The sequence below is a fragment of the Anopheles merus genome, chromosome 3R, assembly GCF_017562075.2.
Source record: "Anopheles merus strain MAF chromosome 3R, AmerM5.1, whole genome shotgun sequence".
Taxonomy (NCBI): Eukaryota; Metazoa; Arthropoda; class Insecta; order Diptera; family Culicidae; genus Anopheles; species Anopheles merus.
In genome coordinates, this window is record NC_054084.1 from 22,617,143 (window position 1) to 22,644,375 (window position 27,233).

Here is a 27,233-nt window from a genome sequence, read left to right on the forward strand (position 1 = left end):
GACGCGAAGAGAGCGAGAGTCATGCCGGGACGTTTCCCTGTTTTTTTTGCTGACCCGGGCGTGCAAAGTTGTTTTGCGGAAAACTCTCTGCGGGATTTGAGGATGGATTAAAAGTTCGCGAACTCGGTCGAGACAGGCTAACGGTTGGTACTTCGCTCACGAGGAGTATAGTTTTTGTTGTTGTTGACAAGATCCGAGCGAAACACACAAAAACGCCCGCGCCTGGTATGTGGTCCCGTGGTCAACGGGTTATCGCGTGAGTTTTAGCGTGTCCAGGGGAAGAAGATCTGCAGGCTCTGCTGGAATGGTTTGAGCATGGCCCGCAGTTCGATCTCTAGAGGGCAAAGGTGGCTGACTGGCTGGTTGGTGCTGGTGTGAACAGGAAGTTGTCAACTAACGGTGGTAAGGCGGCACTGGAACATGGAGAGTGTTTGCTCTAGTAAAGTTTTTTTTTTCGGAATTCCATTGACACGGTGCTCATAGTGCTGCTGCATGCACCCTGACGTGAGACGGAGCTTCCATAATACTAATGAAGTACACACGAACTCTGTAGTACGAGTTCGTGCGGTGAGAATGTTTGATCATTGTTCTGGGTATTCCTTTTTGATAGAAATAACTGATGCTTGGTTGATGCTTTATCGAATGGATTACTGGATAAGTAATTCCAATGATCATATGTTACATTATCCACAAATTATGCTACAGTGTGGGAAAACAGGAATTCGGTCACATTAATTGAAACCTCAATCTGCCATTTCCGGGAATATTTGATCAAACAGCTGCACTAGTGCATAGTGAGCTTCTTCTTGGATACGGTATTTAAACATTATTTCACTTCAGTGAATCAGCAACTGATGCACATTTGGCCTTTGTTGTGATATTTGTAAAAATACTGTAATTAGACAAATATGGCAATGTAAACGAATTAGTTGTAGTCAGCTATGTTCGAGCAATCGAAAACTCAGAACTCAGAAAACGAAAGACATCTTCCGTCGAATTAATGAAAGTAGCTACGATCTTCAAATTCTAAACAAACATTTTTGCCATATGTCTGTAAGCCTAACGTTTGCTTGGAATTTAAATACATTCAAATCGTATAAATACCGTGACCGCACGGCAATGACGAGTGAAATCTATAGTGCAATGAAATAATTAAAAGGTAAAATAAGTGATTGGCAATACTGTGCACTTAAGCAAACTCTTCAAGTGTATACCCTTTGCTGATGGGTTATAGGAGATACGACTTTCACCTTTGGATATTACCCAAACAAATGTTTTGATGCGTAACGTTGACAAGATTTACGAAACTAATTGTTGGCTTATAGAACTTATTGAACGAAAAAGCTTTTCAATAATGCTGTACATTCACTTCACTGTGGATTCGAGTGGACTGCATGGCTGTAACGATTATGGTGAACACAACAACATTGAAGCATACAATCAGTTTAATTAGATTGGCTTTTAACTATTTGACTAATTGACTGGCATTGAACAAACACTGTAGAATCCCAAAACAGCTTATCCCGCCCATTCGCCGCGTTATCTGGTGCACCCCAGAGCAGTAATCTGGGTCCACTACGCTTCACACTCTTTGTAAATAACCTGGCATACGTACTGCCCGTCGGGTAAATTCCTTATGTTTGCAGGTGATGTCAAACTATTTATGACAGTGCTCAACGACGCTAATCACCAAGAACTTCAGTAGTACTTAAGTAACTTTTACCACTGGTGTACCCGTTACCATCTTAAGCTATGTATTGAAACATGTTAAGAGATATCATTTAACCGATCTCCACTGTCGTTCACTACAACTATTGCATCGGCCGAATCTGTATCCAATGTGCAAACTATGTTAAGGAGCTTGGTGTTGTGTTGGACACAAAGCTACTATTTGACCGTCACACTGAAGAAGTCATCAATCGCAGCAACCAACTGCTCGGATTTGTTATCCGTATAGCAAAAGACTTTAAGGACTCCATGTGTTAAGGCTATCTACTGCAGCATCGTAAGACCAGTGCTCAAGTATACCAGCTTGGTCTGGAAGCCATTGACCTAGCGCCTATCAGATTGACTGGAATCCATCCAACATAAACTCTCTCGTTATGCAGTTTCCTTACTACCATAGGAACCTGGCAGTCAGCATCCACATTATGAGGATCGTCTCATGCTGCTTGAGCTTACATTACCAACTGGAGGAAAGGCGTCAAATTGCTCCTATTCATAGCATGTTTACTAACTGGTAATATTAACAGCCCTTTACTGCTACATCAACTCGAATTATACACCCCAATGGTACCACTACGCCCATGCCCACTGCTCGCGATCCCACGTCGTCGCACTAATTATTGATCAGGCGACTCTTGAACATCCATGAGCAGATCACTCAGGATGAGGTTTACACGCTGTTCAATTTTAACATCTCGATACTATCTTTCAAAGGCAGACTGCTCAGCAGACGAATTCAAACATAATGTAACTCAATCTATTCCTATTTCTACTCTTCGTGTTGTAACATTCATATATAAGGATCAACATACACCAAAGCATTTTTTGTCGAGTGGATAAATTAATAAATAAAAATTCAAAACTGGATGAGACAAAAGCTGTATGCGTATTACATTAATTCCGTATATCAGCCATTATTAAGAATTCAGTGTAAGATTATTTGTTTTTCCATTTGCATTTTAAATCCAGGAACAGAGAACTATGGCTCACATGTCTGTTTGTGCTATTTTTACAATAAAAGTATTTGAAATCTTATCATCTTTTAAACGTATTTTGTCCCAGTGCGATACATTTTCCCTTCTTTAATTCATCTCGAAGCTTAATTTAACCTAAGTATACGAACATAAAGATAAATAGGCGTAAATGAACTAAATATATTTGCGAACAAAACTATAAGCTTCATATTATGATCAGTTGTAAACTACCTCTGCATATCGCTCGCATGTAAAATATCTAACAATGAGCAATAATTGTTTCCTGTTGTATGATATGTTTTCAATATTTTCTTTTAATTGCTGAACAGTAATTGCATTCTACCTCTTGTGCAAAAATATTACCAGTGATGTGTTTTGCGCTGATACAAACTATCATTTTCCAGTAATCTCGCTTTTGTTGATTAACGTTATACGCATTCACCATGCACAACCATGTACACTCTACCCCAACCGTTACAGCATTTTATGGTCTATGTTTCGCTATGTAAACTATTTGTTTGCTATCGAAACAAATCGAACTATGCTTACAATACCCGAAACACACGCATTCATTCATCTCACGTTTCCACGCATCCTTTCTCGCCGGCAAAAAGTACCGCCGGACTCGGTCGCTAAAACTATCCCTACCGTCCTTAACCTACTACCATCGGCTTCGGACGCTCAACGGAGTACGGTGTGGATAATCTGACTCGGCTCACGCTTTCCACGCGTGTTACAACAAATTGATTACATTTTCATAAATTTGCTTAGCAAAGCAGTGGGTATCTTGGAGATCCCTTTCCCCCCTATCCCTCGATTGCTTCTGCGAAACTGACTCCACTCGAACAGTCGGTCAATGGTGGGATTTCGATGGATCATTTCATCGTAAACCGTGCCGGGATGAATATCTGAAGGAATAGTTTTGTTTCCATTCGTTTTTTTTTTTTATTTTTGTGGGGGTGTGTGTTCCAGTCCGTCGCCATTGTCAACACCGACCCAGGATCGTACGAACCCCGGGAGAGCCATCGTTACCGTTCCCCATCATACTAAAAGGTTTATAGTTTTCCAAGAGGTTCTCAAATCGTCGTTTGCCCCTTTTTCTGCGCCGGAGCTGACAATCTTTTTCGTCCAGCAGGAGAACGCCGGAGCATCCATTTAGGTACTTTGGTGGATGGGAGGGCTGTTGGGTCACGTGTGGCCGCCTTTGACGCGTCGGCGTGCGAAACGCTAAAGAAAAAGGACATCGTATGGGGTTTGCTAGTTTACGAGATTACGTACACATTAGCATAAAACGTGAGCATCTGCAAATGTTTCTATTCATCTGTAAGTGTGCGCTATCTACGGTGGTGTACAAGCTGGTCGACGATTTCCCTGTGCCATTAGGTGTTGTTTTGGGGGAAAAATATGTTACAAGAAGTTATTTTTTATTAATTCCGCTAAAGAAAGGCTTGCACAGCTCAGCTCCATACTGCTGTTAAATTGAAATAGCCTCATTTTAAAATTCACGCTTCTCACGCTTTTTAAAGAACCAATTTGCTTATTGCAAGAAGTTGAGTGTGTATGCCACCATCCAAACCATTTCGAACCTCGAAGTCCTTTGAAAGTAAGTCGCCCAAGAGCGCACCAACTTCACGCTTATGACCCATTGGAGGGTATAAAATTCGGATAATCCTAAACAAATGCTAATAAGACTCGGGGTCAAAAACTGGACTCCGGGCCGAGAGTGCCCAAAAAACCAACACCCAGCCAACCCACCTGGGCACAGCCTCTCGGCTAAACCGAATCCGTATGTGCTGGCTGACTGGCAGCTCGTTCCCTTTTTCAGACCATCACGGGCGGCTGAAAGCGGTCGGGAGTGCCGGGCCAACCCTTTTTGCCGAAGGCGAAATCATTTGAAAGCCATTTCCGAACGGCCCCCCAGAGGGCTCGTTGATGTTTTACATTCACACTGATTATGGAGGGTTTCGGTATTTTAGCTCTGCCAGCTATATTTGCCCCGGGCTATCCGTGCTCGCACGGCGCGGAGGCACGTTGGTCTGATCTTGCTAACCCCCCTGCACCGTTCGTTGGGTATCCTTCGGAGGGCTGTAATTTGTAAGCGCACTCGACACTTGAATGGTGCTAGCCCTCCCCCTGTTGGCCCGGGCACTGCGTTCGGGCATCATTACACTGATGGGATTGACTCATAACCTCATTACGGGAGCATTAGATTTCATCTGGCGGCAGTGGATAGCGTCTTTCCAATGCTAGAAAGTGGATGCTACATAAAAGCTTCACTCCCTCCTTCGGTTGAGTAGAGGCTATTCAGATACTCAGGGACTGGGTGTATGTGTGTGTTTGCTGTTTTTAGAGGTAATAGTCATACGAGTGTAGAAAAAGGGATGGGAAAGGATAAACAACTAGAATATAGGTGGGTTTGAAAAATTAGAAATCTTGTGTAGGTGTGTAGGATCTGTAAAACCATGGTTTTTATATAATCTTATGAAGAATTTGTAATGAATATTGGTGACATTTAGTATTTGCTAAATTCAAATTAAACGTTGAGTTTTGAACTTTAATTCAATCTTCGTTTTCGTTCTTTAAAAAAACAAATCAATGAGCAAAAATAAATAAATCAAGTGTTTAGTTCCCAATTTTTCTACATAAAATACATAAAATAGATGTCAGTTAACATTTTGTTCTGGAAAAAAACAGGGATTTTCTAGTCAGTTTCCAATGTGACCAGCGTTATAAGTTGTTTTGTGCCAGTTTCTACGGTAAACGGAATTACAGGGGTTTACATGTCAAAAGTTGAATTGTTCATCAAACCGCAGCTATTTACACATGTTGAATTTGAATTTTTACACGCTCAACTATGTTTTTTTCATGTGCTAGTATTTTTAGTTTTTTAGAACCAATGAACTCCAATTTACTGTTGGTGCAGTGAAACAACAACGTTTGCTACTTACGGGGTTTTCTGAGACAGTTTGCAGAGCAAACAGCATTACTCACCGGCCGCAATATATTTTTCAACTTCAGTCACCCATTGTGTTTGCATTTCCATACAATTTTAATTCTTCCTCCTGAATTTCAATACATCAAACAAAGAATCATCTAAAGTTCTTAAGATAGTTAAATTGTTGACATTTTATTTCAATTTTAAGAAACAGACTATTAAGGGTTGTTCTTTCTGAATTTTTCAGTTCTTCCATATGATTTAAAACACGCCATCATATGAATTTAGTTGCATAAAGCTGAAGCAAAAATAATATTTGACAGATGTTCCAAAACTTATGTCAATAAGGTGGAAATATGTCAATAAGGTTGAATAAAACTGTTACAATTAGAAAGTTACGAGTTAAATTACGTGAAAACCCCTGTTTTAGTATATTTTATACTGTATGCAACATTATTTATCCTTTTCTCTCTCGTTTTGTTTAATATTATTCAAAATTATATTTAAGCCAAAAAATACAAGTAAATATGGAATTATTCAATGTATGGAATTATTCAATTGTTAAAATGAAAGAAAATAAATGAAACAATGTAGCTTCTGTAAGAAGTGTTGAAAAAATAAATAAAAATTAATTTAATATTTTAATACGCTCACCGTAAATAATGCCAATTCCAGTTCAGGGGAGCCCATTTATCAACATCAACATTGCACTCTTACATCAAGCCTGTGAATGTGTTTTCAAACCATGATCGATCAACAGTGATTGACTGATGTTCGCTAATGTGTTTAAATTACCTACCATGGTGCGTATGCGCTGAAGCACAAACACAAAAAATGCGAATTAACAACATGGAATATCGAACCTACAAAAAAATAGGCGACGCAAATTAAATTTAAAATAGTTGACAGCTCGACAGCTTCTCAGCGTCGTCGTACTCGTGCTGATGCAAAAGTGTCATTTGTGGCCAAATGCTCAAGCTCAGATAAGTCGAATACGGGGAAGTGCGCAAAAAAAAAAAAACATTGCCGAGTTGTGTTGTGCACTACAGTCGCCCGTTTGTTGTGATTGCGTGTTGCAAGTTCATCAAAATTCAAACGATTGTTGAATTTGGTAATTGGATTTATTTGATTTCTTCGCCATTTTCCGATGCACCAACGAATGTGCTCATTAATGTTTTAAAATGATTTATGAGACACATACCGTCATTGCGAAAGCCTATCTCCCTCTCTCTCTCTTTCTTTCTCTCTGTTTATCTCCCTTCGTGATCCTTGTCGTGGTTCATTGGTCATGCAGAGTGTGGGCGCAGTGAAAATGCAGTGCAGCGAACGGGCAAGCGAACGAACGAACGAACGAACGAACGAAATTAAAACTGGAAATGTCCGTTGTCATCAGCATCGGTGGATGGAATAATCAGAAGTAGAAAATAAAAATGTCTATCTGCGCGCGCGTGTGTGTGTCTGTGTGGTGCCACAGTGGTGCACGGCAATGCACATTGGGGCATTGCACGGAATACCATTAGCAGTGGCACCATTTTTACATTCATTCATTTATTACCACAGCTGTGGCCGTTTGTGCAGATCCGCTGCCAAAGTCATTTCATTAAAAAGAAACGTCTCGATCGTGGATTCTGTCGCAGGGGAGGAGGAGGAGGAGGAGGAGTAGAAGGAGGAGGAGGGATACAATTCCTCTTCAGTGCAGTGGATTTTTTCGGCTGCCCGGGGTCGGTCCCAGTTGTCAGGCCGGCCACCAAACGCTGGCGAAAACTTATGGCCACTGCAGTAAATTACTGTCCATCCGACCACCCGGAATGGGTTCGAGGATCGTTTGTCGAATGTATGCCGAACTGCATTCATTACATTTCCGAGCCAAACCTGGGGATGAGGAAGGGACCCGGGTCCGTGTGCAGCAGGATGAGGTGTGTGCTTCATTCGCCCGTTCAAGTGGAAGCCAAACGCAAGCATGCATGCATACTAACGGGAACAACATAATTTCCCAACCCAGCAGCACTCAAATCCATTGGTGCGAGCTGTAAAAAAGGAAAAAAAAAGATAGGGGACTCTAACCATGGGCTGGGGAATCGAATAGAACCTCCATTCCGGGGGCGTTCCAGGAGGAGGAGAGAGAAGATGAAGTCAGGATCGAAAGAACCCAGGTTGCCAGGTTTCGTTTGTAGGTTTGGTGTATCTAGCAACAACAGCAACACATACTCACACACACTCACAAAAAATGCTGTGGCCAAATTTACGATCGAGCCTGTAGCGGGCCGTTTTGCGAATGAAATAGTTTCCATTTTTCCCAGAAAACTCTCCGGTTTTCTAATCCATTTTTTGGCAACCGTGTGGTAAAGTTCTTTTGTAAGGTTTTCAGGACAGAAAATTCCTACCGTTGCGTTGGCAGTGGAGGTTGAAATTATTGAAGCTTTTATGAAAGTTGCTTTTAGGAGTAAAAAAACAGGGTTGGTAAATAAAAATAATTGGAAACATACACGTTTAATATTTACTTCTGATGCAGCAACGAGATTACGGAACGTGCAGGAAAACGGTGATGAAACAGTGTAATGTATATTGGCAACCATTTTATGCAGTCTCAATAACGGGGAAAAGGGGGCCAAATGGTCCCAGAATAGAAGAGAGAAAAATCTGTAAACTATTATTGATTAAACAAGAATTACACTAACTCTGGTGACATTGACAGATATTTTAGAATAAAATTCTTCTTCATTAAATAAGTTTACTTTCTACTGCTTCAATAGTTCCAAACAGACTATTTAAAAGAATGTTTATTGGTATGAATAATGTCTGCTTGTCATGAGCTGTTAATTATTTATTATTTCGCTAGTCAAATACTTAGTTTAAGAAACTTAGAATTACCTAAAAGTTTCCTGTCTTTTGACTGTAGATGTCGCCACTTGTGTAATGTATATTTGCTTCTTCGAGTAACGCTATTATATTTAATGGTCTTCTGTAGTCTTCATTTCCATTATCAGACATTTGATTACATTAGATACAAAATAGGAAACATTTGACAGCCAAACATGGACACATTTGACAACAACAAAAAAAATGTGTTTGCGGCGAAAATATAGCGGCGTTGCTCGATAAAGAAGACACTTGAAGTATCTCAGCAAGACATTTCCAGCGAACAAGTCATTGGAATGATCAAGTAACACGGAAAATGTCTGTTCCATATGATAATGTTGGTTGTCTTGTGACCCATCATGCATTTTCCAGAGTTGGGGTTTTACGCGTTCAAACCCTAGGGTTAGCAAATCGAAAACAGTTTACGCTTTCGAATTGTATGTACGATGTTGACAGTCGTTTAACGTGTTCGAAAAATAGTGTTGCGATGCTGAGTTGGCTTGAGAAACCCTGTAAGTCTATGTATTTAAGATTATGTCAACAAATTGATTGACACTCCGGTAGTGCCTTAATGATATTCAGTTTTGATTACTTACTTACCTACCACGCCTCTTCTGTTCTTATGGACGGCCTAAAAAGACTTTACGGGCTGGGTCGTCCGTTTTCATGCGTACAACATGGCCAGCCCACCGGAGCCTGGCGAGCTTAATACGCTGTACGACAGTGAGGTCGCCATACATCTCGTATAGCTCGTCATTATAGCGGCTCCTCCATTGTTCTTCCACACATAGGGGGCCAATTATCCTTCTGAGCATCTTCCTCTCGAACGTGGCTAAGAGGTTTTCGTCAGATTTGGACAGTGTCCATGTCTCAGAGGCGTATGTGAGTACTGGTACTATATAGGTACTATATAGTCCCAGCTTCGTCCGTCGCGACAGGTTCTTTGAGGTGAACTGATTTTTCAGGCTGTAGAATGACCGGTTGGCAACCAGCATCCTTGCGCGCAACTCAGCTTCAATGCAGTTTTCGTTGCTGACCTTTGACCCCAGATAGGTGAATTCTGGGACGACTTCAAAAGTGCGTTCACCTATCTGTACATCACGCCTACGTAGATTATGATTATTTATTGGTGGGATTCAGTTTTGATACGGTATCTAAAATGAATAACTAAGCAATTTATGGCAAAACAGGTTCAAAGTTCGATTAAAACGCTAAGAACTTATATATACTTCTAATTTCTAAGTTCTAACTTTCTAGTTGTTAACATTTTAACATAAAACGGGAGTAATAGAAGCTCTACATGCTTTAAACTAATTGAACTTAAACCTGCTATGGGTTACGCATTGATTCAGTTCAATTTCCAAATTTTCAACGACTATGTCATAATGAAATACCGTCACGATGCATTTCCACTTCGTCGATTTGATTTTCAACACGTCGCATTCTTCTTGGGCTGCGTGGTATGTATTCAAAATACCATTTTCCATCTGGCATAGCCATATTGATTGAAAAACATCTGAAAAGATGAAAAAGGGCATCTTGCCCTCCATCCACCTAAGAAAGATGCAGATTCATATCTATTTGGCTCGCGCTGCTGTAGCATATTTGCACTCTGATTGCACCGTTTTCGTTCTTTGTTGCAGTGCAGAGCTTACTGTTTTTGTGTAAAGCTCAACCTTTCCAATCCTGGGTCCATTCCCGCCGATGCTCCCCGCTCCAGAATATTTGTTCCCTTTTGCCATTTACGCACGCACGTAGTATTCGCCGTTTCGTTTCACCTTTTCCTTTCTTTCTTTCATTTCGTGTCCCTCGAAGTGTAAAGCGAGCGTCTTAAACAACGGCGTAACTAAGGCCAACCAGCTTCATTTTCAATTTATAACCATGGCCATGTTTGACTTCCCGTCTTGGCCAGTTTTCGCCGCGCTCGTTATTGCAACGGCAGAGGGAAGGGGGGAAGGGTGTCGTTTTCCTGCACCCGGACGCAGGAAGGAAGTGAATCTTTTTGTTTGATTTTAATTCGCTAGATGCTACGCCGCAGCATCAGCAGCGGTGCTAAGCCTCGGCTCCATTGTTGTGCCACCGTCATAACTAACTTCTGGTGTGCGTTTCTTCTTCTTTTTCTTTCACAGCGAATACCGGAAAAACTATGGGACGTCTGCCAGTTCGCAGCAACCGTTCGCGCCCGCGGCCTCGCAACCGGCCGGCCCGTCGGAGCAGCAGCCACTACTACCCCAGCAGCGGTCCATCATCTACTGCGTGCACGGCCAGCTGGCCAACTCATGCTGCGAGCTGCCGAAGGAGCTCAGCATCCGCAAGATTGACTGTAAGCGTTGACCGTTAGCTTTACCTTTTTTGGGGCAGCTTTTGATGCGTGTATATGTGTGTGTGTGTGTGTGTTTTGTTTTTTAAACTTTCTGTCTCCATATTTATGTTAGTCGCGATTGTTTCGTTCGTGATAGTAAATGGTAAGAGAGTAGAGAATGTTAGAACTAAAAAAGGCAAAATATTTAAAGATAACTTTAGTACTCGCGCTTCTGTGTGAATGTTTCTTTATTTCCGTTTTCTTTTCATCTCTTAGAAATTTCTAGAACAGCTCAACGCACCGCTTTGTGTAAAGCTACAAAGCAGAAGAAGTGGTTGTTTTTGCTAGCTGTCGCTGTTACTTTTTTTTCAAATACACCACAAAAGAACGAGAGTCCAAAAAAAAAAAAACCTTCCGAACGATGAAGCATTCACGCAAAAGGTACATGACACACACCCTGCAAAGCGGTGACCTTTCACATCTACCGTTGTGGATGGAATGTTGGCAGCAATGCGTCTAAATGTATTTCATTCTTAAACGCTCGGTAATTGAATTTTCATCGCCCTGTGCCATAATGGCCGGCTTTGTCGGTGTATTTGCCTTCGAAGAAATCGTTCCTGGGGTGGTCCGGGCTTTGGGCTTCCATTGTTTTGTTGACTTCTTTCATTCTTTCTTTGCATTGTTTTGCTGCTCTTCGGAGTGGAAATGCTTGCCCCAAAGTGTGAATGAAAGACGTACTGTACCTTCCGCTAAGCTATTGAGTGGACAGTTATTGTTTGAGCGAATAACATGGCCGATGAAGATGTCGCTGGGTTGATGGACATGGAGCGATGGAGCAAACAGGTGCAGCACGCTCTTGTCGTTGCGTTTGACATTGCTTTATTATTATTTTCCATCGCTTTCTATGCGACCGGGCCTAACGGAACACACTAGCCACACACACACATTCACTGTACAAGATAGCATCCTTATGAGGTTAGGATTTCGATTAATGGGAAAAATAGATTTTACTTCAGCTGAAGCACAGCTTCACAGAGTCCTTATGCTGCAGCCAGCCTGCCGGACGCCGGTTGCAAATATTTACCAACGCATTGTTTGTCAGTCTCAGGCCACTTCTTGGGGCTGTATTTGTCTCGATTTAGTCAAGCGTCCACTTGACGGACAGTGCTTGTGCTCTGGCTTCTCACAATATGCACGGTTCGGCTGGCATTCGATCCATCCACCGGGCCACAGCCCGGGCTGGGGCCGGTTTTACGATGCATGAGTGGTTTATTAGTACCCGGAGGCTGGGCTAAGCTATGGTTAATCTTTCACGCTGACTTGCCCAATGATGCCTCATTTGTAGCTGTGCTTTGGCCACTCACTTGATGGCTTCCGAGCCGATGGTTGAGCCGTTTGGTTTGGGTAAGCATATAATCCATACATAATCTTTTCAACGGTTAGACACTAGAGTGTGTGAGTGGCTCTGGCAAAGGATTGCAAGCAGCGTCTCAACAAGCAATAGTTACAAAAGACTTAATGCCGAGCTATGATAGGAGTTGTGTAAATTGAAGTTTTGTTGCGGTTGTAAAGAGGATGGCTGGAGGGTTCGGTTTTAGCACAGATTGGATACAAATACAGCTCTGATCGACAGAAGGACGAGGAAGATTCCTCTGAATCCACACCACAACTTGCCACAAATGGATCGATTTTAAGCACATTTAAAGGAGCCAGTCTTATTGAGCCAAGTGTGCCGCAGCAGCAGCAGCAACAGCAGCGGCAAACGGTAGAACAAAATGCGAAGCGCAAAACACTTTCCGCAACTAAACTTTGCCGACTCGACAACAATGGTGTTAATTTGCTTCTGGTTATCTTCACGGATTTGAATCTGTTTTTTTTTTCGTTGTGTGTGTTGCGCCATTTCGCATTCAAAACTGCAACAGAGCAAAAGTTCCACACAGTGCCACGGTGTGATAGACAGTATGCAATTTTGTAGACGAACCGGTATTTTTTTTTTTTGGTGTGTGCGTCCTTTCTTTCCCTATCGAAAAACCAAACGAGCTATTCGAAAATCGTTGCTTACCGCTCGTCAAATCCTTTTCCGGCTAACCAAGACTGACGGGTTGCGATAGACGACAAAGACGGTGACGACGACGACGACGACGACGAGGACGACAACGACAACGGTGCGATTGCTTCAAGCTCACTGATGGCAAATGCCCTGGGGTACAAAAACGGTTATTTGCCTTGAGAAGAGATTTCGTATTTGGGGAAGCAAACGAAAAAAAAGGGAAGTACAAAATGAAATGGGCAAGTGAAATTCACAGGAGCGAGAGAGAGAGGAAAAAAAATTGCGCGATAGGAAATAAAAAGGAATCAGTTTGGAAAATCGCAACCGTAAGACGATCGGAAAAGTATTTTCCATCACAGAGCGTGACGTGAAGCAAAAGTTGAGGGCAAAGCAGAGTGGAGAAAATCACGGCAGCAACACGGCCACGTAGCGCGCAGCACGGTGGCGCAAGTATCGGAAGCATATTGGCCTAAGGGCAACTATAGGGAGCAATAGCAAGTGGCAGTAGAGAGAGAGAGAGAGTGAGCCAGATCGATCGAGACTTTGTGATTGAAGTTTTGGATTGCGGTTAAATGTGCGCTTTTGTGTGTGAAAGAATGTGCGCGTTTTTTGTTTTGTTTCCGTTTGGAAGCTATTTTTTCTTCTTTTTTGCTTCAAGTGTGGAAGCGTCCAGCCATCACTAGCATTGCAATGGTGCCTGGGGAGGGAGAGGAATTAAAATTTTCACCATTTGCTTGGGTAGTTTGGGGGATGCGTGTGTGTGTGTGTGTGTGTAATTGTGTTTAATTTTAATTGCCGAAGTGATTGAGCAATAGAAACAAAAAGAGGATTTTCTCATGGTTATTTTAATCATTATTACGAACTCAATTGTCTGTTGATGTTTTGTGACTCTCATGGTCTTATTTTTTTATGTTCATTTTGTTGTCTTTTATAAACTCGGGTATTTTTTGTTGGTAAAAAAATGTTTTTGTCTTCCCATACTTCATATGGATTTTTAAAAATATTTTGAAATTATTAAATCCATATTTAGCATTCCTCGTATAAAGTTGAGCCAGTTTATAGAAGAAACAACTAGGGCTCTTTTGAGCACGGACTTCAGTTCAATAACTTTTGGAAGTAATGATCCTTTGAGCCGGTCTCATGGTACAGTCGTCAACTCGTACGACGTAACAACATGCCCGTCATGGGTTCAAGCCCCAAATAGACCGTGCCGCCATACGTAGGACTGACTATCCTGCTATGGGGGGGGGGGGGGGGAATCAATAAGTCACTGAAAGCCAACCCCACAAGTGGGTTGGCAGGCCTTGACCGGCATCGGTTGTTGAGCCAAACAAGAAGATCCTTTGATTAAAATGGTTAATGTGTAATGTGCTATAGAAAGGTTAAATGTGATATACTGCTATTTTTATTTCAGGTTTAGAAAGCTGGATTACTTTATTGAATAAATAATAATAATAATAATAATAGTTAACGAAGTTGCACACAAAAAGTTGATGCTCGCGTTTTTAATGCTTGCCATTTGTTTGAAAAAAAAAAGTCAGAAAACGAACAACCAAAACAAAATTTAGTAGTGCAGTAGTAGAAACGCGTCAATCAATAGTTTCTCCCGTTTATGACGGATTCTCTCAGTATAAACGGACACCAAACACAAACATAGTTTCTCAAGATACTGGATTTAGCGAAGGAAAAATTCAAAACTTTAGATAAAAATTGGAAAAGAACACATGAACCGTGTTTGTAAAAAAATTTATACGAATAAGACATGATTTAGAGAGGACGAGGTAAAAAAATTAAAAGAGGACGAGTTTGTCAAGGTATAATGTAATAATAAAAAATCACAACAAATTTACGTTTTCTTTCATAAATCAACTTGAAATTCGTAGAATGATGTTCCACTGTATGTCGCAACGTTCCAAAAGCTTCAAAACAACGAAGGTGTGTGCAAGATATACTAGTTGAAATGTTGGTTATATACAGTAGAACGTCGATTATACGGGGGCAAGTTATCCGATAGGTGGCTTGATTTGACAGTGCTAAACATTTGCAGCAATTGTAAAATTGTTAGAAAAAAGGGTATGCAAATATCTTGTGCCGATGTTGTCGAACATAACTTTTGCACAAAAATTATTATTGAAGTAATAGAAAATGAAATCTATTAATCGTGAATTGTTTGGTATTAAGTTTGAAGAGTAAATTACGAATATTCGCAGTATGATTAGAAATTGGTGAATAATGGTAGAAGCATTATATTTACTACACAGTCTTATAGTATAATAGTAGAAATTAGTATTATAATGTAGTGTTAAGTATCTTTGTTTTGAAATGCAAACAATAAGTGTACAACAAAGGTAAGTGTTCTTTCTTCTTGTTTGGCATAACGACCGAAGTGGATGTTAGGGCCTTCTTTTCTTACATATATTTACAATTTTCCGTGTCATTCTTCTGTCATACTCTCGTTCCTACATTAGTCTAGTGCCTGTATGTTGCAGATAATATTCAACCTAGATTATCCGAGACAGGTACGAATGCGTTGCGACTGAAGAAAGAAACAACTTATGTACATTAGAGCAGCTTATGCGTTTAGCAATACTTCCCCACTACTAGCGACTTTGAAGCTTTACATAACACAACGCAGTACCGCTGCTAATCGCGTACGATAGGCATACTTGAGTAGCTTAGCTTTGATTTATAATCCTTGGTAATTCACCGTGTCAAACACACGTATGCACGTACTACCGGCGTCTAATTGTTCACCCAGCCCCCTCATTGCACAACCCGACCTTATCTGACTCCGTTGTTTCTCTTCCTCGTTTCAGCGCACTGTCACAAACCACGGGCGGAAGGGATCGATAAGATAGCACGGAAGAAGCTCATGTTAGCGAGCATGCTTTGCATCATTTTTATGATTGCCGAGATAATAGGTAGGAAACCGGGGTAACGTTTGAGCCCCACATTCAAGCTGCAAGTAAGAGCGCACGACCGTTTTGCGTCAAGTATGCAACAGGGCTCCAATGCTGCCCCGGGTACGGGCCAAGTAAAAGGTCCATCGATGGACCCGACCATGAAGCTCGGCAGCACGCTGGACGGAAATGCTTTATTGTTTCCACTTGTTGGACGCTGAATTGCAGAAACCCAGTTCGGCAAACGGCGGAATTGTTTGCCACAGAACGACGTAAAGAAGGTTCCGAATGCAGTTCGTCGCAGCCCTGATTAACAGCAATCTGGCGAACGTACTTCGTTTCCCTTGCTACCGCATCTCATTCCGTTTCTGTTTGCTGCTGCACTCCCATTTCCAGGTGGTATTTACTCGAACAGTCTCGCTATCGCGACAGATGCAGCCCATCTCATGGCGGACCTGGCCAGCTTTATGATATCCCTGTTTGCCCTGTGGATAGCGGCAAGACCGTCGACGAAACGGTAGGTACACGGGCGTGGAATGTCCATTGAAAGCAAAACTATGGGAGAAAGCGTTGCGTGGCCGGGCAAAAGCCCCGAAGTGGCTCTTGTATCTCAAACCAGACAACGTAACAGCGTCCGGGTGCTTCGCCGTCTCCGGCATGGGCAAAGATTGTCGGCGGGGTTGGGCAAAAACTTTTAATAACCATCCCTTCAGAGCATACCAGCTTCTTGTTCCGGTTCCACCCTGTTGGTGGCCAGCGCTGCTCCGGATCAAAGTAAATAGGTTGAAAATTATCCAACGGATTGGTGGTACTCAACGCCCTGTGCGGACTGCGCCCCTTGCGATCTTGGGCAAGTGATAGATTTTTTGCCTGGCTGATTTTGTTGCCATAGTGACCTCGCAACTCGTTGTAATATAATTAGGGTGAAGTAGCCCTCCTCGCTCGTTCGCTCTTTTGTACAGGGTGTAATGGGGATCGAGTCGACCGTGGCGTTTCACGGGCGTGCTGTTAGCGGGGTCCGTTATTTGCGGCGCAGTACTTACACGCTTCCGGTGGATGCAGCAGGCAAGAAGTTTTACATTATGCCTCGCATCAAAGGAGCAGGTTGGCTAGCGGAGATGCATTTAATCTTCGGCTCGGCACGATGAAGCGAAGCTGCGCGGGCAAAGTTTATTGTTTATATCGAGGAAAACTTTAAAATTGAAGTACGCTTGCCGGTGAAGTTAAATACTTTGGCACAGTTTATGATGCACCACAGTTACTTAAGCGTTAAAGTTGCAGCGAAGCTTTGGCTTTGATAATGCATAGTTGTTGGTTGCTAAGCAATTGAAAACTATGTTACATTTTTGGCAAATCTTTCATCTCAATGTTATAGGGGTTTTTGGCGGTTCTCATACTCATGATACGGAACTTTTTGAAGCCTTCTCGCCGTGGCTGGTGTCAACTCGGGCAACTTAACATCACGTCGGGTCCGTAGTTCAAGACCCGTATGTACCGAGCACCAAAGGCAGGACTGTTTATCTGACTGTGGGCACACCAATAAATCACAGATCACCAAGCCTAGCAGGATATTGAGCCAAATAAGTAGCAAAAGAAGACGAGAGCTAAGGTTGTTTGTTAGTGTACAAATTATCATTTCTGTAGATTATGGCACTGGGCGTATAAAGGTAGACAACCGCTTATGCGCCTCCCTGTACGCAATTTGCAAAACATCATGCAGGGATAAATTCTTACTGGAATTCAATGTGAATAATATCCATCGCTAGAGAATCATCCCCAGAATCGCGGCGGACAAGTTTCGGAACGAGGACAACTTCACAACGTCCCCCTTAAAGCGTCTTTCCATGCCAAAACAGTTTGGAAAGTGTGCAAAAAGCATTAGAATTGCAAAACAAAAATATATATATATATGCTATAGCTGTCTAACTTTCCATTACTTTTACCTTTACAGACTATCCTTCGGTTGGTACCGTGCGGAAGTAATCGGTGCTTTACTGTCCGTGCTGATGATTTGGGTCGTGACGGCCATTCTGTTCTATCTGGCAGTGCTGCGAACGATCAACAAAGATTTTGAGCTCAATGGTGAAGTGATGCTGGTCACGTCTGGATTGGGAATATTGGTCAATATAATGTGAGTAGAAAAACACATCATTTGTTATTGTTTTTAGTCATATTTTGGAATGTAAGCAAAGCTTCTTGTTTCCTGCGGTGGTAGGGAATCGAACTTTTGTATTTGTATGACAATGATAGGCTAAGCTAATTGTTTTACAACATTTGTCACGTGTTGGGAATTCTAAAATCTGAGAGCAAATCTAAAGATTGGAATATCCATCGTAAGGGATGCTTAAAGGCAGCGTGAAAGTTGAGTTACACTGTATTCCGAGTAAGTTAACAACGTTATACACAATTTTAACCGGGGATCAATGTTGTTTATTTATTGGTAACTCATGGGAGTTTCCTGTGTAAATGGTTCAAATGGAAAACTTTATGTAAATTTGGTCCCATCAATTTTAATGTATTATATATATTTTAAGCTGTATGGCATGGATGGATGCTCTAAACACTGTTTTCATTTGTATCTTGAAATTTTGAGTGTTTTTTGACTGTTTCGTAAATACTTCTAGTCCAGCAACTCGCGTTAAATTAATTCAGCTACTAACACAAACTCATTGTGCAGATTGGATTGCAGATTGATTTTAAAATTGTATTTAATTGGATGTCGTCAGATTTCAACCGTATATTTCAATGTTTAAAATGAAGCATCGAACGAAAATGTTGGTAAAACGCAATGAAGGGGTTGGTTTTATTGATGAAACTTCAATCAACTAATCAACCGAATGCTTCTGTGGCCATTTTTGAAGGACACAGCAAATTAACTTCATCGTATTCAAACTATGATTGGAACTCTTCATGTGCTATAAAACAAGTACAAATATCAATTATTATGTAGTAAAGTGTACTTGAGCGAAAGTACAATTGTACAGCTAATTTATCCTTTTTTCTCCAAAATACTTGAATACGTGAAAAAATAGGTCCACGATACGATCGATAATCCGTCCAAACTATCCCCCTCCCTATCCAATCCATTCCATCCCCTCCCCGCCTTCAAATGGGTATCGTATATCAATGCCCTTTTGTATCTGGTTCGCAAGTGCTAATCACATTAAATCATTTGCGGTATCAGAAACAGATACTGGGTACAACACCGTCGCGCTTTGCGGTTGTTTTTTTTTTTGTGGTGCTCACTAGCACTAACTAACTTGTAATCATCTGCTCGTGTAGTGTTGACCGGCGGGCGGGGGCAATGCAGTGCCTTCCGGCACGCTGGTACACACCGCCCCGTGCACTGCATTGAAGGGCGGGCTGGCCGAACAAGTGCTCCAGCGCAGTACACAAGACCCGGCGTAATCCCGTGTTGCGTCAGTGTCATTTGATTGTGGCAGATAATCCTTCATTCGTAGAATTAATGGGTGGTATTATCCTCCATCTTAATCCAGCGCAGTGGCGTTCTTTCTTCGCCCTTGCGAGGCGTACGATCACGGGAAGCACTGCAAGTAGGGTTTTCTTGCAGGGCACACTAGATGCGATAGTAGTTCCACCGTAACCTCCTGGGGTTTTGTGTGGGTGTGTGGGTCACCGTCATTCGTCCTTTGAGGCGCGTTGGCGCAACGGTTAGATTTAAACTCTACCATGTACCGTGGTGGAATTTATTGGTACGGTGGGTTTTTACACCGATTTCCGCTGAACGATTTTCCACCGGGATCGTTCGGGCTGTCTTACCTGGCTCTGGCGGAGTGGTTTCTTCCAAGCCAGTTAAGCCGCTTTCAAAAGGTACAGCAGTACCCCATTAATTCGTTGGCAACGGTCACCCATGGCGGTTCGTGGTGGATAATTGAATTGGGGCGATTGAAAACCCCGCCGGAATAGAAATAGGTGCAGCCACGACACGGTGCTGATCCGCCTGGACGCAGGAAAACGAGTCATTTCGAGCAGAAGGAATTTCTGCGCTTGCACAGAAGGTAAGTTTATTGATTGGCTGGTGGGAACAAAAGTGCAAAGGTATCCATCGCGAGGATGCCAGTGAGCGAGCAGAGTGGTATGCTGTCTTCTTCCGTGCAGTACTCTTGTGGGCCTGGGGCTTCCCCGTTCGCTACCATGTGCCATAATCTGTTGAGTGGGTTGAACGGACACAGCATTGCGATAGTGACGATTGCAATTTCTACTTATAAGATACCTATTTTACCGCTTTCTATTCACAACTAACCATATTTCTGTAGTTTAATCCACGTGAGATTTTTCCATCCCAAGCGCCTCCTAGGCGCATAAGGAGGTTTACCTGCAACACCAGCAATTCCCTTTGTTGGTGCAACCGTAACAACGGATGGATTGAGTTTCCGCTGATGCAAAACCCCATCCGTAGCGTGTGGGATTTCACAAACACACACACACATTTGCACAGCACTTTAATGATGCCTTTATTTTCTTCTCGCCTTTTGGCAGCATGGGCGCCACGCTGCATCATCACGGCCACAGCCACGGGGGCGGTGGCGGACACCATGAGGAGCAAAACATCAACGTGCGGGCTGCGTTCGTGCATGTGCTGAGCGATTTTGTGCAGAGCCTGGGTGTGTTTATAGCGGCGCTGGTGATTTACTTCAAGCCCGAGTGGAACATCATCGATCCGATCTGCACGTTTCTGTTTTCGGTGCTGGTGCTCGGCACGACGCTTGCCATCATGCGTGATGCAATTGTGGTAAGTGAGGCGGGTAGGGGGGGGGGGGGTTTATGGACAGCTGAAAAGGGTCAGGACACAGGCCGCTTTGTTTACTAATCGTTTGCCGCTTTACCAATCACCAGGCGTCTCCATCAGATGTTACGATATTACAAGCAATTGCTCGCTATCTGGGTAGCGTTTGACCGAGATGCCTTTTCTCACTGATGGCTTGTGCACTGAGCTAAAATCCAGTTAAAAGGCATTTTATGTGCAAACTCTTAAATTTCAGAAAACTTGTGAAAAAATGTACATAATCCTGGAGTGGCGTTTTATTCGAGTTTTTAGACTTTTGCTTCAGTCTTCTAACATAAACATTGTCATAAGTGTATGCAAATGGTTCAAATGACCAAAACAATCGACAGCGTACCAACAAATACATTCTACTTCTTTATGGTTTCTTAACTGAGTTGGTTGACAACACTCTGCTGATTTTGCAAGCAGAAGCATGATGTTAAGCAATTAATTGGAATGTTTCAATAATACATTATTCTATACATTACAGTTTTTGTTCAATTTATCGGCTGCTTCAAACTCTAGACATTCATCATGTTTTTATTGCATTTCTTCCTATCCAGTCCCAGGATACGCCGATTTTTAATTTTACATTAATTTGTCATGATGTCCTAGGATCTATTAAAAATGTGTCTGATCCTTAGTAGTTGTGACGCTGTAGCTGTTGTGACGGTAAATAAATATGTTCTGTCGGACAGTTCATCGCTACAGCCATTCTTATCAGTTTTGTTTATAAGACCAGCGCTCTGTCGCTCCAGGAAATTATTAACCTTCAGAATTGAAGGTATATGTTCATGTTTTTCATATTTTGTTGCAGTGTTTAGAATAAAATTATTGTAAATCTATGTTTTATCAAATTTGGATCTTTTGCTTCCTTTAAGTGAATTATTCAGAAGTTTTTAGCAATTGAATTTAACATAGAAAAGAATAAACAAAATAGAACACCTCAAAAATGCATTAAGTGTCCGTATTGTTTAAAAATCCATTGTATACTTGTAGGAGTTTATTATGAGGCAAATCTTTCGCCAGATCAAAATATTTCAAAAGCGAACAGATCGTCTTAATCAAACATTCCATCGTATCATTATCGCAAGCAAATTTATTCAACGCAATTTTCTCCCAACTTGTCATGATTGAGTTGGGCAAAAGATTTGACTGCATTCAGGGGTAAATTGAGTTGAGATTCAAATCGATTGGAAAAGCCGCTCTCTCTTTCTACTGGTTCATTCAATTTTCTTCCTAGGTGGGATCCAACCCCCACGCGCCACACGCGCACACGCATCTTTGGATCGCTTAATTTGTTCGTAACTTTTCGATCGGCTGTACCGGTTTCCTGGTTTCCTGGTTGGCTTTTTTTGTTGTTGTTGGTTCGAGCGATTTTATCAATCGGCTAGTAGTAAGCCTTCGGAATTGAGATAACAGTGAAGCCGAAACGACGGTGGCCCTTAAACAGGAGGGTGGAAACAAAAAAAAAACCCGTCGAAAAGCTGCTTTGCTGGTTCAGCAATGCTTTACTTTAACCTCATATTATACACACTCACACAGCTGAAGCAGAGGCAGAACATCCTAATGAATATTGTATTTCAATTTGAAACAGTTAAGCCACCATCTTGGTTTTGGTTCGCTTCCGCTCGAGCTTCATAATTTTGCCTCAGCTTAGGGCACACATCCTTTCTGCTCGGCAGCAGTACCTGGCCGCATCGGGAAAGGTCCGTCGGTGCGAGAAAGGCTCAATAAAACGGGAACCGATTTAAGGTTGCACACTTACTTACTGATTTTATTTCCATTACCAACACAAGTCCAACACGCCCCAACACGAACAGCTCGGCCAAAACCGCGAGCGGTGATGGTGCGTTAGCGCGTTGGCCATGGTTTTTTTTCCATCTCGGCGCCAATTTCCAGCGCTAGGCCCTAGTTATGATTCTTTACTGGTCTCCGTATCGTTTACTTGGGGAGGGTTTTTACTCTTTCCACTTGCGCTTTTCCGTTCGTTGTGCTCAATCGCGAAGGATTCTTTAACCACTTTTCTGGAATCAGCACCGGCGGCGGTCGTCGTTCCATTCATTCCATTCAGCCCCACCGGAAAACACTTCACACTTACTCACGCACTTTATTTGTTCGTTTCCCCCGCTCGGTGGCAATGTTCTCGTATCTGTAACTCCCTCTTTTTCCACCCAGCTTCATGTGTTGGCGAGATATGTCGGTTGCGCTATTATCATAGTCTTCCTCTTGCGCCTGATCTTCTTTTACATCCCCTTCTTTTCCCCCTCCTTTTTTCTTTCACAGGTTCTTATGGAGGGCACCCCGAAGTATCTCGATTACACCGAAGTTATGCAAACGTTTCTGCAAATTGAGGGCGTCGTAAGAGTACACAATCTGCGCATTTGGGCACTCAGTATCAACAAGATAGCGCTCGCTGCTCATTTGGCTGTCGGTAAGCAACGAGCAACACTCGTCCGCGCCGAGTGCGATATTGTGTTTGTGGGTTCGCTTGTGAGGGTTGTTTTGGGGGGGCGGATGGTACTTAGTTGATGCTTTTTGCGAAAAAAAAGGGGTCGACATTTTTATAGGGCAGGGTAGGGTTAGTGGGAGACCCGTGTTTTGTAACGGTCTCGTGTTTAGTGATTAAGTGATATTTACTCTTGAATATGTGGGATCTGTTAGAGATTGGAAAATGTTTACTATTTGCGAATGTAGGTCAATTAAAAGTTTAATTTGGTGTGTATGGTATTAAAATTCTAAGAGCAAACTCTTGAATGCATCACGCTGCAGTCTCCCTTACTAATACATTGGCATAATAAATTTTGTCAAAGAAAATGAAGATGCTAGCGAACACTTGTTTGTTTCAATATTATTCTTTATGTAAATTTGTAAAATTTGTGTTGAGTTTTCTAGTAAAATTTAACACATCATCACCTTCAAAATGTCGATTTTGAATTCATGTTAAAGTTTAATACTAGTTCTAAAAAGAGAACATATTTGTTTCTATATTTGATTAAATTTGATTTAATCCAGTTAGGATCAATGCATTTTGTTTGCTAATTAAAAGAGAAATTGATTGATTGCCAAGCATTGCCAATTATTGCTTTTAAAAATAACACAAGTTTAAGCAGATTTTCCTAGGGAAAAATCACTTATTATTGCGTAAAAGATTAGATTGACATTGATCCTAGAATATCATTTGTTTTAGGTAATTACCTCGTTTTAAATCTTTTGGCTATTTCTTTTAATTTAATATTGCTGTCAAGCTTTATTTTGTTAATAACTTACCTTAGAATAAGTCTACATTTTGATGTTATGGGCGCTTTTAAAATAATTCTCCTTCATTTCAGAGCCAACGACAAACACCGAGCTCGTACTGAATAAAGCCACGGAAACGGTTCATGCAAAGTATCAATTTTTCGAGACGACGCTGCAGATCGAAGTATTTCAACCGGATATGGAAGATTGCAATCAGTGCTCGAATCCAGTTTAGTGTAAAGCATGTAACGCGGAGCCAGCGCGTTACTCGGTTTCAGAGTAAGCCATCAACCGGACGATCAATGAGAAATAAAAGAAACTATTGTAAACATGTAAAAAAAAGCATCGTCGCTTATTGATCGCTGCATCTCGAGTGAACATTGCGCGAGTAAAAGAAATCATGCAAAATTTAACCGAAAGGTAATTTTTTTAAATACGAAGACATCTTTCCTGATATTTCTTTCTGCATTCCTTAGGCCGAAATCTGCAAATTGAATTAAATTAAAACGAAGAAAAAAAAATCTCTTCCATTATGGAAAATGGATCATTACAAACCCAAACACCAGGGATTGACCCACAGTGACCGACAGTTTCTCTGATGTTCGGCAAGGATACGGCAAAGTGACCCTTTCCAGCAGTTGTTACGGGAAACAACATCACGGCCCCAGAAGAAAGATTCCCTTACGCCACTTCCCGGAAGGAGCGAAACCGATTCCGCCTTTTGTTTGAAGAAACATGATTTTTCCTGCGAACGAAGAGAGTGCTTGAATATTTATAATGTCTAGCACGAACGGGAGAAGGGCGGGTGGTGTAGCGCGATGAAAACGGCCAGCCCCACCAGCCATGTGGTGGTGGAACGTTGCGGTGTGCGGATGGATGGTCGGCTTTTTCAACTTTTGCCCCGGCCCCTAATTGGTGGCACGGGATTGGCATTTCGTATTCAGCACGGGCTGCCTACCGCCGCTGGCCGATGTGCAATGCTCATTTCTCAATCTGAATGATTAATTTCGCCTATTTGTGCTGGTAGGATGTCTTTGGCGTTCGTCTGCCGGCACTGTTCGTCTTTGGTGGTGTGTTTTTTTTTTCTTCCTTTCGCGCGCTGTCGGGGCTTTTGGCGGTGGCGCCACTGCCACGATTATACTGTGACGCCCCGAGACCGAGCGATATAAGATTCGGATTGTCTTCACACGTTTCGTAAGTTGAGTCATTCTGCAGATTGTTCTTTTGTCGCTGTTTCGCCACCGTTGGAAGGCCAGCGGAACGGGGTCACTAAGGGGGCATCCGCCGCAGTTAAGCAAGTTGGGCGGAAGTTAATGGAAAAGTAGTTATTTTCAATTTGCTTAACTACCAGTGGGCAGGGACCACAGAGTCCGGCAGATGGGATGATTGTTGATGGGTGGAAGCGAGCAGGAAGGGGAAGGGCTGGGAACGCTTTTTTGCATAAAAGCTGTGGCAGACGGCAGCAAGGAAGAGGATTCATAAAAATGGCAATCGCGAATGTTTATGACTGTTTTCTCTTTAAGCGACTGCTCGCTGCTTTTACAATCGGAACGCGATTGTTTTGGGGAGGAATGATGTAAACGAGTTTTTTTTTTCTTGTTGGAATGTGGCTGAAGTTTGCATATTGCCATCACAAATGGATTGTTATCATTATGCAGCGGCTTGCATAAAGTTGTTGACGGCGCTCAAATGCAGTTAGGCTAGTGAAAAATGAAATCATATTTTGAGTGCATTCAAAATGAGCCATGCTATTGAAAGCGATTGTTTTCAGAAAATTTGCTGTTTTTTTGGAACAACATAAGTTATTTGTTTTTTAATTTCCAAACAATCAGTGACCTTGTTTCATTTAATTTATTTTTAACGACTTTTTTTACTACACTTTGGTTCAGGTTCATAATTTAAACAAGTTAAATAGAACCTCGAGCCGGTCTCGTGCCATAGTCGACAACTCATACGACCTAACAAGATGGCCGCCATGATTTCAAGCCCCGAATGGGTTGTGCCGCCATACGTAGGACCTACTTTGGTGCTATCGGTAAATCAATAAGTCGCTGAAAGTTAAGTCTACTAGTGGTACAGGTAAGCCATGACCGGCAACGGTTGATGTGACAAAGAAGAAGAATAAAAATTTGAATAAGAAGAGTATGAATAAGAATAAGAATAAGAAGAAGAAGAAAAAGAGGAAAAAAAGAAGTAGAAGGATAAGAGGAAGGAAGACGGAAACCTACAGAAGAACTAATGATAAAAAATCAAGATTAATTAAAAAAAATAAAGATAAGGAAATTTATTTGCGTGGAGAAAACGGATAACTGTAGCGAAAAGAAAACTAGAGAACAACTCCGCGTTGAATTGAATCTTTCATGTTGACTTTTGACCGGAAATGGATTCACTAATATCTAAAGATTGAAACATTTGAAAGCACTTTTGGATCAAACTTGAATATCATTAAATTTAATTAAAAGTATTTTTTTTTTCTTATTTTGAGCTACTCTTGCAGCCAATGTAGGCTAGATTAAAAATTTTTTCACATTTTTTACTTTTTTTTTCTTTCCTAATGTATAACAATTCTTCAGAACAATAATCGTTGGTTTGGAAATCTTGTGGACAATAGAAATATACATTTTTGAGATTTATAATTTGCTTTGAGTACAAAAAGAAAATCCATTTTAAATGGAACATCTTACTGATTATGCTCTAAAAAGCTTGGCGCTAATAAACTTCTTCGAGTGTATTGTTGTATAGGGTTTTTGAAAATAAAACGGAAAAATAAATCGCACGTGTTTGTTTTTTTATGTCTTTTGTACATTTAAGAATATATTTTAAATATTTTTTATAAATGATATTTAAACATTTATAAAAAATATTTAAAATATATTCTTAAATGTACAAAAGACATAAAAAAACAAACACGTGCGATTTATTTTTCCGTTTTATTTTCAAAACCCTATACAACAATACACTCGAAGAAGTTTATTAGCGCGCGCAGTTTGTCGGCAATGAAGGAAAAGATTAATAAAGCTCCTTCCGTCGGTTGGGAAGGACACAAGGGAGGGAAAGAAAGGAAGCAGCTCGCCCGTGGCAACAGTTTCCATTTCAATCGTTTCCGTCCACAAAAGCGAACTGATCGTAAGACTCAAACTGCTTACGTCGCCCGATGTGTCCTCCCATCCCTTCCAGCCCCTCCTCCTGTGTGCCGTGAGGCATCGCGCCTGCAGTCCGGCATGCGAATAAAACCCACCTTCCTCACCCCCACAGGCCAAACGCGGAAAGAAACGCGACGCAAAAGTGTAGGAAAATTGATAGCGTTTCATCTTGTTGCTGCGATAAACAAAGTTTCCCCGCGCAAAGCTTTCACCCTGGCGTCCCTGGCGTCCTGCTGTCAGTCGCTAGAGCGAACGAAGACGACGAATTTAGGAGGGCAGCAGCAATGGATGGATCGGCCGTGGTGCGCTTGGTGGTGCA

At 41.8% G+C, this 27,233-nt stretch overlaps 1 protein-coding gene across 3 annotated transcripts in view; it reads left to right on the forward strand.

Moving 5' to 3' along the window:
• Positions 1-24,113, forward strand: part of LOC121597519 (zinc transporter 2-like) — a 36,474-nt gene extending 12,361 nt beyond the window's left edge. For all 3 annotated transcript variants that reach the window (XM_041923334.1, XM_041923335.1, XM_041923336.1), the window contains exons 3-9: positions 10,623-10,816; positions 15,662-15,766; positions 16,142-16,262; positions 17,697-17,876; positions 20,246-20,498; positions 22,818-22,965; positions 23,864-24,113. In XM_041923334.1, the coding sequence (XP_041779268.1) occupies positions 10,623-10,816; positions 15,662-15,766; positions 16,142-16,262; positions 17,697-17,876; positions 20,246-20,498; positions 22,818-22,965; positions 23,864-24,006 (1,144 nt within the window). In that variant the 3' untranslated portion in view covers positions 24,007-24,113. The remainder of the gene's footprint in view (positions 1-10,622; positions 10,817-15,661; positions 15,767-16,141; positions 16,263-17,696; positions 17,877-20,245; positions 20,499-22,817; positions 22,966-23,863) is intronic.
• Positions 24,114-27,233: the final 3,120 nt, after the last annotated feature.